Source organism: Globicephala melas, chromosome X (genome assembly GCF_963455315.2).
Source record: "Globicephala melas chromosome X, mGloMel1.2, whole genome shotgun sequence".
In the NCBI taxonomy this organism is placed as follows: Eukaryota; Metazoa; Chordata; class Mammalia; order Artiodactyla; family Delphinidae; genus Globicephala; species Globicephala melas.
The window spans coordinates 27145088-27161290 of NC_083335.1; the positions used below are offsets into that span (position 1 = coordinate 27145088).

At 47.6% G+C, this 16203-nt stretch overlaps 1 protein-coding gene and 1 non-coding gene across 2 annotated transcripts; both read left to right on the plus strand.

Moving 5' to 3' along the window:
* Window positions 1-429: 429 nt before the first annotated feature.
* Window positions 430-3981, plus strand: RPL39 (ribosomal protein L39). The gene is made up of 3 exons (XM_030849782.2): window positions 430-768; window positions 1994-2097; window positions 3259-3981. The coding sequence occupies exons 1-3, from the start codon at window positions 766-768 to the stop codon at window positions 3305-3307; spliced, it is 156 nt and encodes a 51-aa protein (XP_030705642.1). The 5' UTR covers window positions 430-765; the 3' UTR covers window positions 3308-3981.
* Window positions 2625-2757, plus strand: LOC115848987 (small nucleolar RNA SNORA69). The gene has a single exon (XR_004037864.1). It is a non-coding gene; the product is annotated as a small nucleolar RNA SNORA69 (small nucleolar RNA).
* Window positions 3982-16203: the final 12222 nt, after the last annotated feature.

A 16203-nucleotide genomic window follows, 5' to 3' on the forward strand; every position in this document is an offset into this window, starting at 1 on the left:
CAAAGTCAGTCTGAGCTTCCTAGCAGCCAAGGGAATGTTCTGTCCAGAACTTTCTCAGTTTAAAACCTTGATTGGGGCCGTGATCCTTAGTACTCTGCGTTGTGTAAAACCTTGATTGGTTATACAGTGCTGTATGTCAATTATATCTCAATATAACTGGAAAGGAAAAAAAAACCCCTTGATTGGCAGCCTCTTGCCTAGTCTAACGCCCCATGGCCAACACCACTGTACATTCCCATCCCGCACGGCCCAGCCTAGTGGACGCAACCGCCGAGAAAGAGCCGGGGGCCAACCCCCTAGTCCACTCCGGCGGGGCGTTCCCAGCCCCCACCCCTAGGCGCGCTCCCTCCCAAACGCAGGACCGAAGTCCCTTGCGCCGGGACATAACCTCTTCCCCGCCCTCCTTGGAGATAGCCCCGCCCACTCCGCTCCTCCCGCCTTCGGAAGGGTTTCTGCCTTGGCAGTTATCACGGACTGTGTGTCTCACCCATGACACAGGGTGCCCCTGGCACACTAACGGGGTCCTGAAAAACCCGATTACGGAACTGAAGCAAAGGGAATTCCATTTCGCACGAATGAGCGCAGTTTCCCACGGCCTCACGGTAGCTTGCGCAGAGAGCGGCCGCCAGGGGGCGATGGTTGGCTCATGGCGTGTCCTCCCCAAGCCCGGCCCCCGGCGGCGCCCTCTAAAACACGTACTTCCGCTTGATTCTCCCTCTTTTCTCTTGTCCTCCATTCTATCTGCGGCTGGATTTGATCATCGCCATGGTAAGTCCATCCATTACCATCGGGTCTGGGGTGGCTTTCCGAGATCTGAGGTCCCCGCGAGCTCGCCGGTGCCGCGGGCTGCGCCGATGTGCGGGACCCTTTTTAAGGCCTTTTCCAGAGGAGATGGAGTTGGGCCACGGCTCCAGTCCGCGGGCCTGCTGGGAAGCGAGCGAGCACCTGGGGAGGGGCGGGCTGTGCCGGCCCCGCGAGGTCCGAAGGGGCGCTCTGTGCTCCAGGCCACTGCTCAGGCGGGCAGGGATTCCCGTTTTTCCCGGAGCGAACTCTGTTTCGGGGGCAAGAAGAGAAGTCGAGGGGGTACCCCAGAAATCGTGGCCTGACTTCGGGCTGCCTGCGACACGCGGGATGTTCCTGGCATCGAAAAGGCAATGTAGGCTGCTGGTTTTCGAAGAGTGTTTTTACTTGGGTGCCAGGATCCTTCCACGCTATGAGATTACAGGACTTTTTAGCCCTTTGTTAAGGGACTTGAACGTCACCTCGTAGAAACGCCTGGATCAAGGGGTGATGTGCTCTGAATGTGACGGGAAGCTGGGAAAGTCATCCTTGGGAAAGTGACGTTTTAAATAGAGTTAGAATTAATACCAAAATGGTCAGAGGGCTAGAACAGATTTACCGAAAGTCAGGGACTTTGTGTAAATCTTTTTTTTTTTTTTTTTTTTGCCGCTCCGTGTGGCTTTTTGGATTCCCGACCAGGGATCGAACCGGGGTCCCCAGCAGTGGAAGCGTGGGATCCTAACCACTCGACCACCAGGGAAGTCCCAGTACTCTGGTGTATAAAATAGTGCGCTGAGACTCACTGACTTGCAAGGGATTGTTCCTGAAAACCACGTGCTTTAGTCCCCGCCATCTCTGACTATAGTCCTCTCAGTCCTGGGTTGACAGCAGGGAAGACTGGAACACGCCCTAGCCTTGGAGCAGAGAGGACCTGGGTTTGAATCCCAGCCAAATCTGCACATTAATACTCTGCTTTGGGGCAGGTTACCTACCTCCCTGACTACTGATTTTTCTTTGAACAGTGGGAATTATGGTATCTGCCTCCGGAGAAGTGAGGAACAAAGCAAAGGGCAGTGATGGGTTTAGCATCGAGAGGGTTGTTCTTGGTATATGTTAAGTATTTGAATATTTGTTGGATTTAGGGAGTTCTTGACTTTGAATCATTGGAGCAAGTTCTGGTATTGCTGTTAAATTGATTGCATTTCCTTCCCAGTCTTCTCACAAGACTTTCAGGATCAAGCGATTTCTGGCTAAGAAACAAAAGCAGAATCGTCCCATTCCCCAATGGATTCGAATGAAAACTGGTAATAAAATCAGGTAAAGGCAAACACTCCCCACCCTTGTGTTTTGTTGAACTTAGGATTACTTTGGGGGTGTAAATGCACAATTGAAAGTTATATGCAGTTTAATTCGTCCTGAGCCACCATTCTGAAATTCTTTTGGGTTTTTTTTTTTAATGTGCTTCTTCTGGGTTTCTGGACACAGTCAGCCCACAGCTGAGCTTAGGGGCAGACACTCCTCCAATATTTGTTAATTTCCTTGTTGTCTTCAGTCTGAGCCAGAACATAAGATGGAAGGCCCATTTCCTTAATTCATTTAGCCAGTTACACATGTGAAATCACCACCCACTGTAGCTTTATAGGCCAATTAATTGCAACCTTTGGTTTATCGTGTCCTCATCCAATGATGGTAGGACCTGCCTTTATAGTTGTGAGGAGTGAAAGAAATGTATATAAAGCTCAGTGCCTAGCTCAATAGAGGGTACCTGCAGTTATCAGATGCTGGTCTCTTGCTCTGTGGTCTGGCTTTTTGTGTGTGTGTTGTCTAACTTTTAAAATGTATTGAAAGCAGGTTGCAATTACAGTGCTCCGTTTCGTGGAAGTACTGACATAATCCTGCTGAAAGAAAATCTGTGTTGATCATTTTTGATTTTGCCTTTTATGGGGGTAAAATCATGACAGATTGACATGAACATTTCTGAGATGGCCTTAGCTCTGCAAATAACTTGGCTGTGGTATTGAAGTGACTGAGGGTGTTAATGTAGTATTAAAATTATGCAAGAGCTTTTTTGTATGTGTGACGTATTATGTAGAATTACTGGTTTTGATATAATTTAGAAGGGGAGGTTATATGTCTCTGGGTCTACCCCAGGTCTGTTGAATCAAAAGTGAATGAGCGTACACTTGGGGAGAGGAGAGAGCTTCTCCACTACTTAGTCCCTATAAGGAACCAGTGTATGTTTTCCTTAGCCTGGAATCATTTTGAGAGGTAAAAAATTGCTTTGACTAGTTCTTTAACACATCTAGCAAATCGTTTTTTACTCTCCAAAAAGAGCTCCAAACTTGTTAACGGTAGGGAAAGTGGAACGCTTTTTCTTTCAAAGATTTTTATGGTACTTCAAGGCAAAGTTTGTGGTCAGTAAGAGCAGCTAAATTGAGGTCAGACTGCCTTTGTAATTTGTGATTTCCTTCTGTGTAGGTACAACTCTAAGAGAAGACATTGGAGAAGAACCAAGCTGGGTCTATAATGAGCCTCACATATGAATTCACACACATTATCAGAACATCACTAGTGTCTGGAACAGCTGCCTGTGTTTGATGCTCTCTCCTCTTGAGCTTTCCTCATCACTGCTCACTGTGTAGCTCTGTAATAAACATGTGAACCTTTTGTTGGAACTGTTATTGTATTATTCTGGTTTGTGATGATGTACTGAATAAATACTCCTCCTATCAGATGTAACACAGGACTGTCCAATGATAGAAATGTTCTCTAGTTACCAGGTACTTAGAAGTATGTCTAGTAAAAGTAAGGAACTGTTTTTTTTAGATTTTGTTGTTTAATAGCTCCCTGTAACTTGCAGCTCTTATACCTACTGTTATGGGAAGTGCATGTATGTGTCATCCTCATACCTGAGGGTAGCACCTTCTTAAAATAAAAGGCTTTTGTGGGTGGGGGGCATGCCACGATGCAGGCAGGGTCTTAGTTCCCTGACCAAGGATCGAACTCGTGCAGTCTTAACCACTGGACTGCCAGGGAAGTCCCATAAAAAGCATCTTCATATACTGTTCTGTGGTGCCAGTCCTCAGAGTAGGAATCATGTGAGCCAGGGATTGGCAAACTGGTCTGCTGACTGTTTTCATATGGCCTGTGAACTAAAATTATGCATTTTAAAATTTATTTTAAAATAAATTTATGTATTTATTTTTGGCTGCGTTGGGTCTCTGTTGCTGCGCACGAGCTCAGTAGTTGTGGCGCACGGGCTTAGTTGCTCCGTGGCATGTGGGATCCTCCCGGACCAGGGCTCGAACCTGTGTCGCCTGCATTGGCAGGCCAATTCTTAACCACTACCGTGCCACCAGGGAAGTCCCTCCATTTTTATTATTTATTTATTTATTTATTTATTTATTGCAGTATATGGGCCTCTCACTGTTGTGGCCTCTCCCGTTGCGGAGCACAGGCTCCGGACGCGCAGGCTCAGTGGCCATGGCTCACGGGCCCAGCCGCTCCACGGCATGTGGGATCTTCCCGGACCGGGGCACAAACCTGTGTCCCCTGCATTGGCAGGCGGACTCGACCACTGCGCCACCACGGAAGCCCGGCCCTGCATTTTTAAATGGTTGAAAGAAATCAAGAGTATTTTTGACATGTAATACATTAGAATTTACAGGCCAGGCACTATTCTTAGGTACTTGAGTTTAACTGATGGATAGACAGATGTACGTTAGGCTAGTAATGGGCCAATACACAGGCCATATCTAATGTCTGGGAAAGATGGGAGAAAGCCAGAGTGCCCCAGCTAGTTACCTGTGGAATTAGGCTGGAACTGCCGCAGAGGAAGGGGGTCAGGTTTAGTGCTAACTCCCTACCCAGCTTGTAGGGAGCCTGCACTGGACAGAGCCGATAAAGCAAGTGACAGGAGCTGTCAGAGTGCAGCAAATGGTGGTTGCACCCCTTGCACAACCGAGGGGCCCCTGACCTGTAACCAAACTAGGAGGCTCATGACCACGGTCCTTGAGAAGCACCACTGTGCTCACCAGAATTTTGAAGGGTGGGCTGCAGAATACCCACCAGCCCAAGAACGTGGGAGCTGCCAACAGATCTTGGAAAAACACTTCCACTTCCTTTACAAGCTCCTAGATTTCAAATATTTTCTCTTATTGCATCAGTGTTTCCTTCATATTCAAAGACAGCTGCCACTGTGTGAACAGCAGTTGGTAAACGTTAATGTGCTAAAAATGTTATTCAAGTCCAAGGCAGAGGGACTTGATACAATTAATTAACAGTCATGTGATGGAAATTTCTAACCATTTTGGAGTATTAGGAATACCTCACCCTCACCATTCAGAGTAGGTAGGCTCCTCGCTGAGCCCGGGGAGGTTATGACAAGGCCAAGGTCACACGGCAGAGGGAGCTTTCTCTATAGACCTTGAATAAGGAGGATTAAAATTGAAAGGGAAAATGATGGACACCAGGGTTGGTTGGCCGTGTAAAAGGGGTTTCTTTTGAGCCTGGGGTTGGACACAGGTCCTGGATCCAGTGGTTCCTCACTGCCTCGTGCAGTAAGTGCCGGTATTTGTTTCCTCGGTGGACTAGATTGCTGCTTCCTGAAGGGAGGAATGGGAGCTTTGAGATATTTAGGACTTATATTTACCTATAAGAGGTGCAGCATAAGATCAGCTTTTAAAAGACAGTCAACTCCGTGGTGATGCTGGCCATCCCTCGATGGCCTACTGAGAAGCAGGCAGCAGCAGAGTGGTGGCCAAGAGTTAGCAGTCTGGAGTGGCAAGACTGCATAGTCTGCATTCAAATCCGGCTCTTCATGCACCAGCTGTAAGCCTCAGTGTCATCTGCAATGTGGGACCTCCCTCAGAGGGCTTTGAGGATGAAGTTAATAACGCACTGAAGCAGTTGACTCAGCGCCTAACTAGGAAACGGGGAAGAGGAATGGGGAGTAAGCAGGATTAAAGTTTTGGTGTGGACCCCTCCCCAGCAGATGTGGGCTGTATGGTGGATAAAGCAAAAATAAGACACAGGGACCGAAGACAGTGGGAAGGGGCAGGTTGTCAGGGGGGACATCAGGCAGAGCTGGCATGGAGTTGGTGCTTAGTGTCAGCCTTTGGAGAGATGCCAGTTCCCTTCTAGTTCCAGGATTTGAATTTGGAGTAGAGTAACCCCTCGAGGTCTTGGAAAGAAAGGAGGTAGGGTGACTTGAGGACGAAAATCCTGGGCCTTACACTCACCTCCAGGTGAATCCCACCTCTGTTACTGAACCAGCTGTGGAAACATCAGGAGACTTATCCAGAATCATACCTACTTCGGGTTTGTAAGGATTGAATGATAATGTCGGTCAAGGATCAGTCCTAGCAGATAATTCTCCCATTTTACAGATGAAAAAAAGTTAAACAATTCTCAAACAAGAAAATAAAATTTAAAAAAGAGAAGGGCTTCCCTGGTGGCGCAGTGGTTGAGAGTCCGCCTGCCAATGCAGGCGACACGGGTTCGTGCCCCAGTCCGGGAAGATCCCACGTGCCGCGGAGCGGCTGGGCCCGTGAGCCATGGCCACTGAGCCTGCGCGTCCGGAGCCTGTGCTCCGCAACGGGAGAGGCCACAACAGTGAGAGACCCGCGTAACGCAAAAATAAATAAATAAATAAATAATAAATAAATAAAAAAGAAGAAAGGGGAATTCCCTGGCAGTCCAGTGGTTAGGAATTGGTGCTTTCATTGGCCAGGGTAAAAAAAAAAGTCCCACAATTCTCATTCCTGCTGATAGCAACTAACAGTTTGAGTACTTAACATGGCAGGTAGCTGCTGTCAGCAGGAATGGCAATGAGAACCAGATTGAACAGGAAGTAGATTTTCTTGGAAAGAACAGGGTGAAGTATTAACCATTTACCCTTCCCTGAGGGTGTTTTAGCCCAGAGAAGCAAACATGAAGCCCCTGCTTATACAAAACGTTGGGTATTTGGGGAGCCAGAGGCAAGTATGACCCTCACAGGTATTGCAGTCAAGAGAGCGTGCCGTGCATCTGTACCTGTGCACATCAGATATGCCCGTCTGGGAACGGAGGGAGGGAGGGTGGGTGGCAAACCCTCGGAGAAAACTAATCGATGCCTTAACGTGTGTTTACAAAGGGTGAAGGAGGAATGACTTGCCTGGGGAGTTGCGGGAAGGCCTCACCCAGGTTCACGAGGAGGCAAATGGTGTGTGTGTGCGCATGCGTGGTTGGTAGGTAGGTAGCTGGGGCTTAAGGCACTAGGGAAAGAATGTGGAGAATCGGGCACATCATGAAAACTCAGGCATAACGAGTAGGGAATGGCACTGTTCTCACTACTCACCCTCTGTAGGAGCACCTCATTCACCACACTGGTGGGCCAACACCTGCACTTGAACTATGGTCACTGATGAGGCCACCTGCAGCTGCATGTCCAAAGCTGTCACTTGAGACCCAGGAGCAGTGGGACAGGACTTGTGCCTCAGCCTGACCCTAAGTGGAACTGCGTTCTCTCTTTTTTTAATTAATTAATTAATTGATTTAGTTGTGGCTGCATTAGGTCTTTGTTGCTGCGCGCGGGCTTTCTCTACTTGTGGCGAGCGGCGGCTACTCTTCGTTGCAGTGCACGGGCTTCTCATTGCGGTGGCTTATCTTGTTGCGGAGCACGGGCTCTAGGCGCGCGGGCTTCAGTAGTTGTGGCACTGCGCCACCAGGGAAGTCCCAGCCCCATTTAATGTTAACACATGGCTAATCGTGAAAGCCACAGTCACAGTGCAACCTACCTTACCGTTTAAATGAAAGAAGACAGGCATTACCAACAGTTAGGTACCAGAGTAACTGAAGTAAGACAAGATATAGTCCCAGTTTTACAGCTACAATGAGCCTGCTACTAACAAACCACGTCAGCTTTGGGGACTTCAGTTTTCTGCCGCTCAAAATGAGGAAACTGGTTCTAAATCATGAACCTCTAATGCTACATTTGTAAGTCTCTAAGTGTATATCTGATTCATTAGAAAAAGTGTTTCCACTGGGGCCACCAAAGGGAGAAAGGCATTGGAACAGAACGCAAATGACCTACAAAGAAACAACTATTAGTTTAATCAGAAAGCCTGTGGCTCTAGTTCAAGGTCAGCTGCCTCCGACTCCCACTTGTTCATTCCGCAAACACCCAACACAGACTACGAGGTGGATGCATGGCGCTGGGTGCTGGGTGCTGGGCTGCAGGGGTGAGCCACATCCACAGGCCCCCATTTTCACCGGCTCACAGTCTGCAGGGGACAGACGAATGTGCAGACAGCCACAGCCCCCGATGCTAAGTGCTGTGCTGAGGAAGGCACTAGGTCCTTGGGAACCTGACCTGAACATGGGAGTGAGGAGCTGAGGAAGAGCAAGCTGAGCCCCGAAGGCCAAAGAGGAGTTAGATCTGGCGGGTGGAGTGTGGTGTGTTCATGTGCTACACAGAGGATACAGACTGTGAAAAGGCCCAATCAGGAGAAAGCTGGGAGGGACTTCCCTGGTGGTCCAGTGGTTAAGACTCCACGCTTCCACTGCACGGGGCGTGGGTTCGATCCCTGGGCGGGGAACTAGATCCCACATGCCATGTGGGCAACCCCCCCCTAAAAAATAAATAGAAAGCTGGGAGAATTTAGGGAACTGAAAGTCACTCTGTGTGGCAGAAGTGTGGGAAGGGGACATACTCGGGGGTGGCGGGAGAGGGGTGCCCAGAGGAAGTAGTAATGAAGGAGGAAGCTGGAGAGTAAGCAGAGGCCAGATCAGTGGGAGGCTCAAAGCCTTGAGACAGAGCTTGGATTGCATCTTGAGGCCCAGAAAAACATTGAAGGGCTTGAAAATGGACAGATGCCTATCGGGTTTGGGTTTAAGAAATAACCGGGGTTAGTGCGTGGAGTGCTAAGATCAGACTGGCTGGGGATGGGACAGCATAGGCTAGAAGTAGAGACTAGTAAGAGGCTGTGGTTTGTAGTCCGCATGAGAAAGGATGGTGGCCAGCACTAGGGCAGAGGCAGTGGAGATGGAGTTAAATGGACAGAGGAGAGATTTCATAGAATCAACAAGACTTGTGACTGAGTGTAGGAGAAGAGGTAGAGGGAAGTGGCAAGGATGATGCCCAAGTTTCTGGCTTGAGCAACAAGGTGGTTGGTGGTGTCATTCGCTGAGAGGGAAAGACCATGAGAATAGTTTTCTGGTGGGAAAGCGGAGTGGTCAAGGGTTCAGTTTGGGGTATATTTAGCACAGGATGGCTGTAAGCCTTCCAGGTGAAGATACTCAATATTGACAGTTGAGTAGTGAATATTCGAGTCAAGAGAGAACTGGAGAAACCTGTGGGGTTAGAGGAGGGGTTTTGTCTTGACCCGGGGAGTGACAGCTTGTTTGCATAATGATGTGAAGGGCACAGAAGGGAAGAAGTAGGAACACAGAGTGGACAATACAAATCGTCAGTGGATCAAAGCTCCCAAGGGCTGGGAAGTGATGAGTCAGAGCACAGGAGTAGGGATTTGTCTCACAGAGGAGGAGAGCCTAGGAGTTAAGAGGTCAGACTCTGGAGTCTGGGTTGGAACACTTGGTTCTAACACCTTCTAGCTGTGAGAACTTGGGCAAGTCACTTACTTTCCCTGAGTCTCAGTTTTCCTTGACTATAAAATGGGGAAATTATGAGAACCTCGGAATTTCGGTGTGACGATTAAAGGAGATAATGCATGCAATATGCTTACTATCGACTAAAAAAAAAACCCTCAAAAACTCCCACAAGCTAAAAGTTGCAAGTTATGTTTTATTCGGGGACCTTAGTGAGGACTACAGCCCAGGAGAGATAGCCTCTCAGAGAGCTCTGAGGAAATGTTCCAGAGAGGCAAGGGAGGAGCCACGATATAGGGGAGTTTTTGCTGGAAAAAAAATATCATCAAACATCAGAAGATTACTGCTAATCACTAAAAAACAGACCTCTCAAGTTAATGATTTCAGCACTTTTCTATGTATGGGAAGATGCAAGAGTCTGGGCTCATGGAAATCATTCCTTAGATATGCATCTTAACTATCTAGGGCCAGTATCCTGTTTCTCTTCATCCGAATTCCCCTCAGGGCGCGCGGTCGGGACATCTGCAGTGGCTGATGGTTTGATGGCGGGAGACATTCTTGTTTACTGAAATGGCACGCAACCTTTTTTTCTTGTTTACTGAAATGGCACGCAACCTGCATTACCATAGTGCCTGGCACACAGTTAACACTGCATCAGTGGTAACTGTTATAACAGGAGCACAGGAAGGGAAAAATGGGTGCACATGCAGATCAGTTCATAGGTTTGGTTGCAGGAAGCTGAACAAATTCTTTTTAGGTGATTTCCGTCTTTTTAATGAAATAGAAAGCGAGGTTATCTACTGGGGGGGACTACCTGCTAAAGTCTCTTTGGGGTAGAAAAGCCATTCATTTGGCACTGACTAGGAGATAGGACAGTCTCTATCAACAGAGGGTCAACAGACTGCCAGCCACTTAAATCATCAAGACTTGCTTTTTTTTTTTTTTTTTTTTTTTTTTTGCGGTACGTGGGCCTCTCACTGTTGTGGTCTTTCCCGTTGTGGAGCACAGGCTCCGGACGCGCAGGCTCAGTGGCCATGGCTCACAGGCCCAGCCACTCTGTGGCATGTGGGATCTTCCCGGACTGGGGCACGAACCCACGTGTCCTGCATCGGCAGGTGGACTCTCAACCACTGCGCCACCAGGGAAGCCCCTAGACTTGCTTTTAAATTAAAGTAAAAATGAAAACAGCGGAATGACTCCTCATTTTGTAGTCTAGTACCAAAACTTGTAGATTACAGGGAATTCCCTGGTGGTCCAGTGGTTAGGACTCGGGACTTTCACTGCCGTGGGCCCATGTTCAATCCCTGGTCGGGGGACTAAGATCCCGCAAGCAGCGCAGTGTGGCCAAAAAATAAAACAAAATAAATTTAACTCAGTTATCTTAAAAAAAAAAAAACTTGTAGAGTACATATTCAGAAGTATTTGTTCATCTGATTTTTTTCCTGATCTAGTTTTTTAAAAATATATTTATTTATTTACTTATTTGGATGCACCGGGTCTTAGTTGCAGCATGTGGAATCTTTTAGTTGCAGCATGTGAGATCTAGTTCCCTGACCAGGGATCGAACCCGGGCCCTCTGCATTGGGAGCATGGAGCCCTAGCCACTGGACCACCAGGGAAGTCCCTCTAGTTTTTTAATAGACTTTATTTTTTAGAACAGTATTAGATTTCGAGAAAAGTCGAGAAGATAATATAAAGTTCATAGTTTATTCAGATTTTTTTTTTTTTCGGTACGCGGGCCTCTCACCGCTGTGGCCTCTCCCGCTGCGGAGCACAGGCTCCTGATGCACGGGCCCAGCCGCTCCGCGGCACGCGGGATCCCGGGGCATGAACCCGCGTCCCCTGCATCAGCAGGCGGACTCCCAACCACTGCACCACCAGGGAAGCCCCTATTCAGATTTTTTTAGTTTTTACCTAATAGCCTTTTTCTGCTCCAAGATCCCATCCAGGATACCACTTTAGCATATAGTAGTTATGTCTCCTTAGGCTCCTCTTGGCTGTGATAGTGTCTCAGATTCTCCTTGTTTTTTTTTTTTTTTTTGCGGTACGCGGGCCTCTCACCGCTGTGGCCTCTTTCGCTGTGGAGCACAGGCTCCGGATGCGCAGGCTCAGAGGCCATGGTTCACGGGCCCAGCCGCTCCGCGGCACGTGGGATCCTCCCGGACCGGGGCACGAACCCACGTCCCCTGCATCGGCAGGCGGACTCTCAACCACTGCGCCACCAGGGAAGCCCTCTCCTTGTTTCTGATGACTGCTGTCGAACCCAAGTTCGTGGGCCCAATGTACAGTGAGGCCAAACAAACCAAAACGTTTGAGTTTGGATCAGAACTCTTTGCTTGGCCCTAGCAATAAACCTTTCTCTGCTCCAAACTCTGATGTTTCTATTTGTTTGGCTTCACTGTGTGTCAGGCCCATGAACTTGGGTTCAACAACATGAGCTTGACAGTTTTGAGTACTGGTCAAATATTTTTTAGGACGCCCCTCTATTGGATTGTGTTTGATGTTTTTCTCATTATCAGACTGAGGTTATAAGTTTTGGGGAAGGAAGATCACAGGGCCGTTCTTATCAGATCATTTCAAGGGTATGTACTCTCACCATGATTTATCATTGATGTTAACCTTGATCAACTGGCTGAAGTAGTGTTGGTCAGGTTTCTCCACTGTACAGTTACTCTGTTTTCCCCCTTCCCGACTGTACTCTTTGGAAGTAAGTCACAATGTGCAGCTCTCTTAAGAAGTGGGGAGTTATGCTCCCCCTTCTTTAACTCTTCAAGAGACGAGGAGCTCCATAAATTACCCAGAATTTTTCTGCATGGGAGATTTGTCTCTTCTTCCCTGTTTACTTATTCTGTCATTTGTTTATATCAAAATGGACGTATGGATTTTTATTTATTTATTTGGCTACGTCGGGTCTTTAGTTTGCAGCAAGCGGGATCTTTGAGTTGCGGAATGAGAACTCTTAGTTGCGGCCTGTGGGATCTAGTTCCCTGACCAGGGATCGAACCTCAGCCCCCTGCATTGGGAGCGTGAAGTCTTAACCACTGCGCCACCAGGGAAGTCCCAGTATGTAGCCTTTTTGAATTGGCTTTGTTCACTTAGTAATAATGCATTTAAGGTTCTTCCGTGTCTTCCACTGGACCACTAGGGAAGTCCCTGGATGTTTATTTTATACTTATGGTATAATCCACTACTTCCCCAGCCCAGAATCAGCCATTTCTCCAGGGAGACAAGGAACCTTGGTTCCTTTTATTGGAGAATGGTATTAGAAACCACCATCTAGGCATTAGATATGTTCCATCTGAATAAACTTTAATTTGATCACAAATTTATTATCTTGGAGTAACACAGTTGCTTTTTTATGAGTCAGTGTTCACCCAGAGAAGCACGACAAGTAGGAGATATATAATGAGGGTTTTATTGCAAGGAATTGGCTTCTGTGATTTTGAGGCCTGAGAGGCAAATTGGGAACTCCCAGGGCAGGCCTTCAGGAAAGGCAGACAGGATCTCACAGGCATGGCTGTCCACTGGCTGAAGCTGCTGCCCACAGGCAGAATTTCTTTTCTTGGGAGAGCCTCAACCCGGCTTTTAAGGCTTCGCACCTGATTAAATCAGGCCCACCTATGTTATCTAAGATAATCTCCTTTACTTAAAGTGAGCTAACTGTGGACTTTAATTACATCTGCAAAATACCTTGACTGAAACACCTAGATTAGTGTTTGAGTAACTGGCGGCTGGAGCCTTGCCAAGTTGACATATCAAAAAGACCATCACACCCTTAAAATGTTCTGAATTCAGGAGGACCTTATCTGTTGAGTGTGCTCCATAAACGTACATTTTCTGGATGACTGAGGAGTGCGCCCATATGAACCCAAGCTTTTAGACTGTTACCTATTTAGGATGTGTCATAAACTTCTCTGCCTTCTTCAACAGAGATACTAAACACTTTAAACCTGGTTGTAATGACCCAGGGCCCCTATGTGAACACCATTTATCACACTGAACTGAGCTTACAGGGTTGCTTCAGGGCCTCTGAGGCCTGGAAAGAGCCTTATCTCCACACCCAGGGACCTCATTGCTCTAGTTCTTCTAATTCCTCTGTCAGCTTTCTATTTATATACTTCTTCCTCCTTCCCTTTCTGAAGGCTGCCCCTCCTCACTTCTCTTTCATTAATTCAGTAACTCTGTTCTCACTGCTCTCTAATCTAAGAGGACATTTCTCTCTGGTTCTTTCTGTTTTTTTTTTTTAAGTAACAGTTTTAATAAGATATAATTCACGGAGTATACAATTCACTCATTTAAAGTGTACAGTTCAGTGGTTTTTAGTAATATTCACAGATATGTGCAGCCATTACCAAACTCAATTTTAGAACATTTTCATCACCTTAAAAGGAAATTGCCGGGAGACTGCGGGTGGCGGAGGGGGAAAGCTTCAGAGCCGCGGAGGAGAGCACAGCAACAGGGGTGCGGAGGGCAATGCGGTGAGATTCCCGCCCAGAGGATGGGTGCCGACCGGCACTCACCTGCCCGAGAGGCTTGTCTGCTCACCCGCCAGGGCGGGTGGGGCTGCGAGCTGAGGCTTGGGCTTCGGTTGGAGCGCAGGGAGAGGAATGGGGTTGGCAGCGTGAACACAGCCTGAAGGGGCTAGTGCGCCACGGCTGGCCGGGAGGGAGTCCGGGGAAAAGTCTGGAGCTGCCAAAGGGGCAAGAGACTTTTTCTTACCTCTTTGTTTCCTGGTGCTCGAAGAGACGGGATTAAGAGCGCTGCTTAAAGGAGCTCCAGAGACGGGCGCGAGCTGCGGCTAAAAGCGCGGACCTCAGAGACGGGCATGAGACGCCAAGGCTGCTGCTGCCGCCACCAAGAAGCCTGTGTGCGAGCACAGGTCACTATCCACACCCCCCTTCCGGGAGCCTGTGCAGCCCGCCACTGCCAGGGTCCCGGGATCCAGGGTCAACTCCTCCGGAAGAACGCACGGCACGCCTCAGGCTGGTGCAACGTCACGCTGGCGCAACGTCACGCCGTCATGCCGGCCTCTGCCGCCGCAGGCTCGCCCCGCACTCCGCGCCCCTCCCGCCCCCCGGCCTGAGTGAGCCAGAGCCCCCGAATCAGTGGCTCCTTTAACCCTGTCCTGTCTGAGCAAAAAACAGACGCCCTCCAGCGACCTACACGCAGAGGCGGGGCCAAATCCAAAGCTGAGCCCCGGGAGCTGTGAGAACAAAGAAGAGAAAGGGAAATCTCTCCCAGCAGCCTCAGAAGCAGCAGATTAAAGCGCCACAACCAACTTGATGTACCTGCATCTGTGGAATACCTGAATAGTCAACCAATCATCCCAAATTAAGGAGGTGGACTTTGGGAGCAAGATTTATGATTTTTTCCCCTTTTCCTCTTTTTGTGAGTGTGTATGTTTCCGTGTGAGATTTTGTCTGTATAGCTTTGCTTCCACCATTTGTCCTAGGGTTCTATCCGTCCGTTTTTTAAAAAAATTTTTTTCTTAATAATTAATTTTAATAACTTTATTTTATTTTACTTTATCTTCTTTCTTTCTTTCTTTTTCTTTCTTTCTTTCTTTCTCTCTTTCTTTCTTTCTTTCTTTCTTTCTTTCTTTCTTTCTTTCTTTCTTTCTTTCTTTCTTTCCTTCCTTCCGTCCTTCCTTCCTTCCTTCCTTCCTTCCCTCCTTTAGACAACAAATCATCCCAAATTGAGGAGGTGGACTTTGAGAGCAAGATTTATGATTTTTTCCCCTTTTCCTCTTTTTGTGAGTGTGTATGTGTATGCTTCTGTGTGAGATTTTGTCTGTATAGCTTTGCTTCCACCATTTATCCTAAGGTTCTATACGTCCATTAAAAAAATTTTTTTTCTTAATAATTATTTTTTAATTTAATAACTTTATTATATTTTACTTTATTTTACTTTATCTTCTTTCTTTCTTTCTTTTTTCCTTCCTTCCCTCCTTCCTTCCTTCCTCCCACCGTCCCTCCCTCCCTTCCTCCTTGCTTTCTTTCTTTGCTTCTTTCCTTCTTTTCTTCTTTCTTTCTTTCTTTCTTTCTTCCTTCCTTCCCTCCTTTCTTTCTTTCTTTCCTTCTTTCTTTCTTCCTTTCTTCCTACTTCTACTAATTCCTTCTCTCTACTTTCTCTCCCTTTTATTCTGAGCCATGTGGATGAAAGGCTCTTGGTGCTGCAGCCAGGAGTCAGTGCTGTGCCTCTGAGGTGGGAGAGCCAACTTCAGGACACTGGTCAACAAGAGACCTCCCAGCTCCACATAATATCAAACGGTGAAAATCTCCCAGAGATCTCCATCTCGACACCACCACCCAGCTTCATTCAATGACCAGCAAGCTACAGTGCTGGACACCCTATGCCAAACAACTAGCAAAACAGGAACACAACCCCACCCATTAGCAGAGAGGCTGCCTAAAATCATAATAAGTCCCAGGCACCCCAAAACACAGGCACCCCAAAACACACCACCAGACGTGGACCTGCCCACCAGAAAGACAAGATCCAGCCTCATCCACTGGAACACAGGCACTAGTCCCCTCCACCAGGAAGCCTACACAACCCACTGAACCAACCTTAGCCACTGCAGACAGACACCAAAAACAACGGGAACTACGAACCTGCAGCCTGCAAAAAGGAGACCCCAAACACAGTAAGATAAGCAAAATGAGAAGACAGAAAAACACACAGCAGATGAAGGAGCAAGATAAAAACCCACGAGACCTAACAAATGAAGAGGAAATAGGCAGTCTACCTGAAAAAGAATTCAGAATAATGATAGTAAAGATGATCCAAAATCTTGGAAATAGAATAGGCAAAATGCAAGAAACATTTAACAAGGAC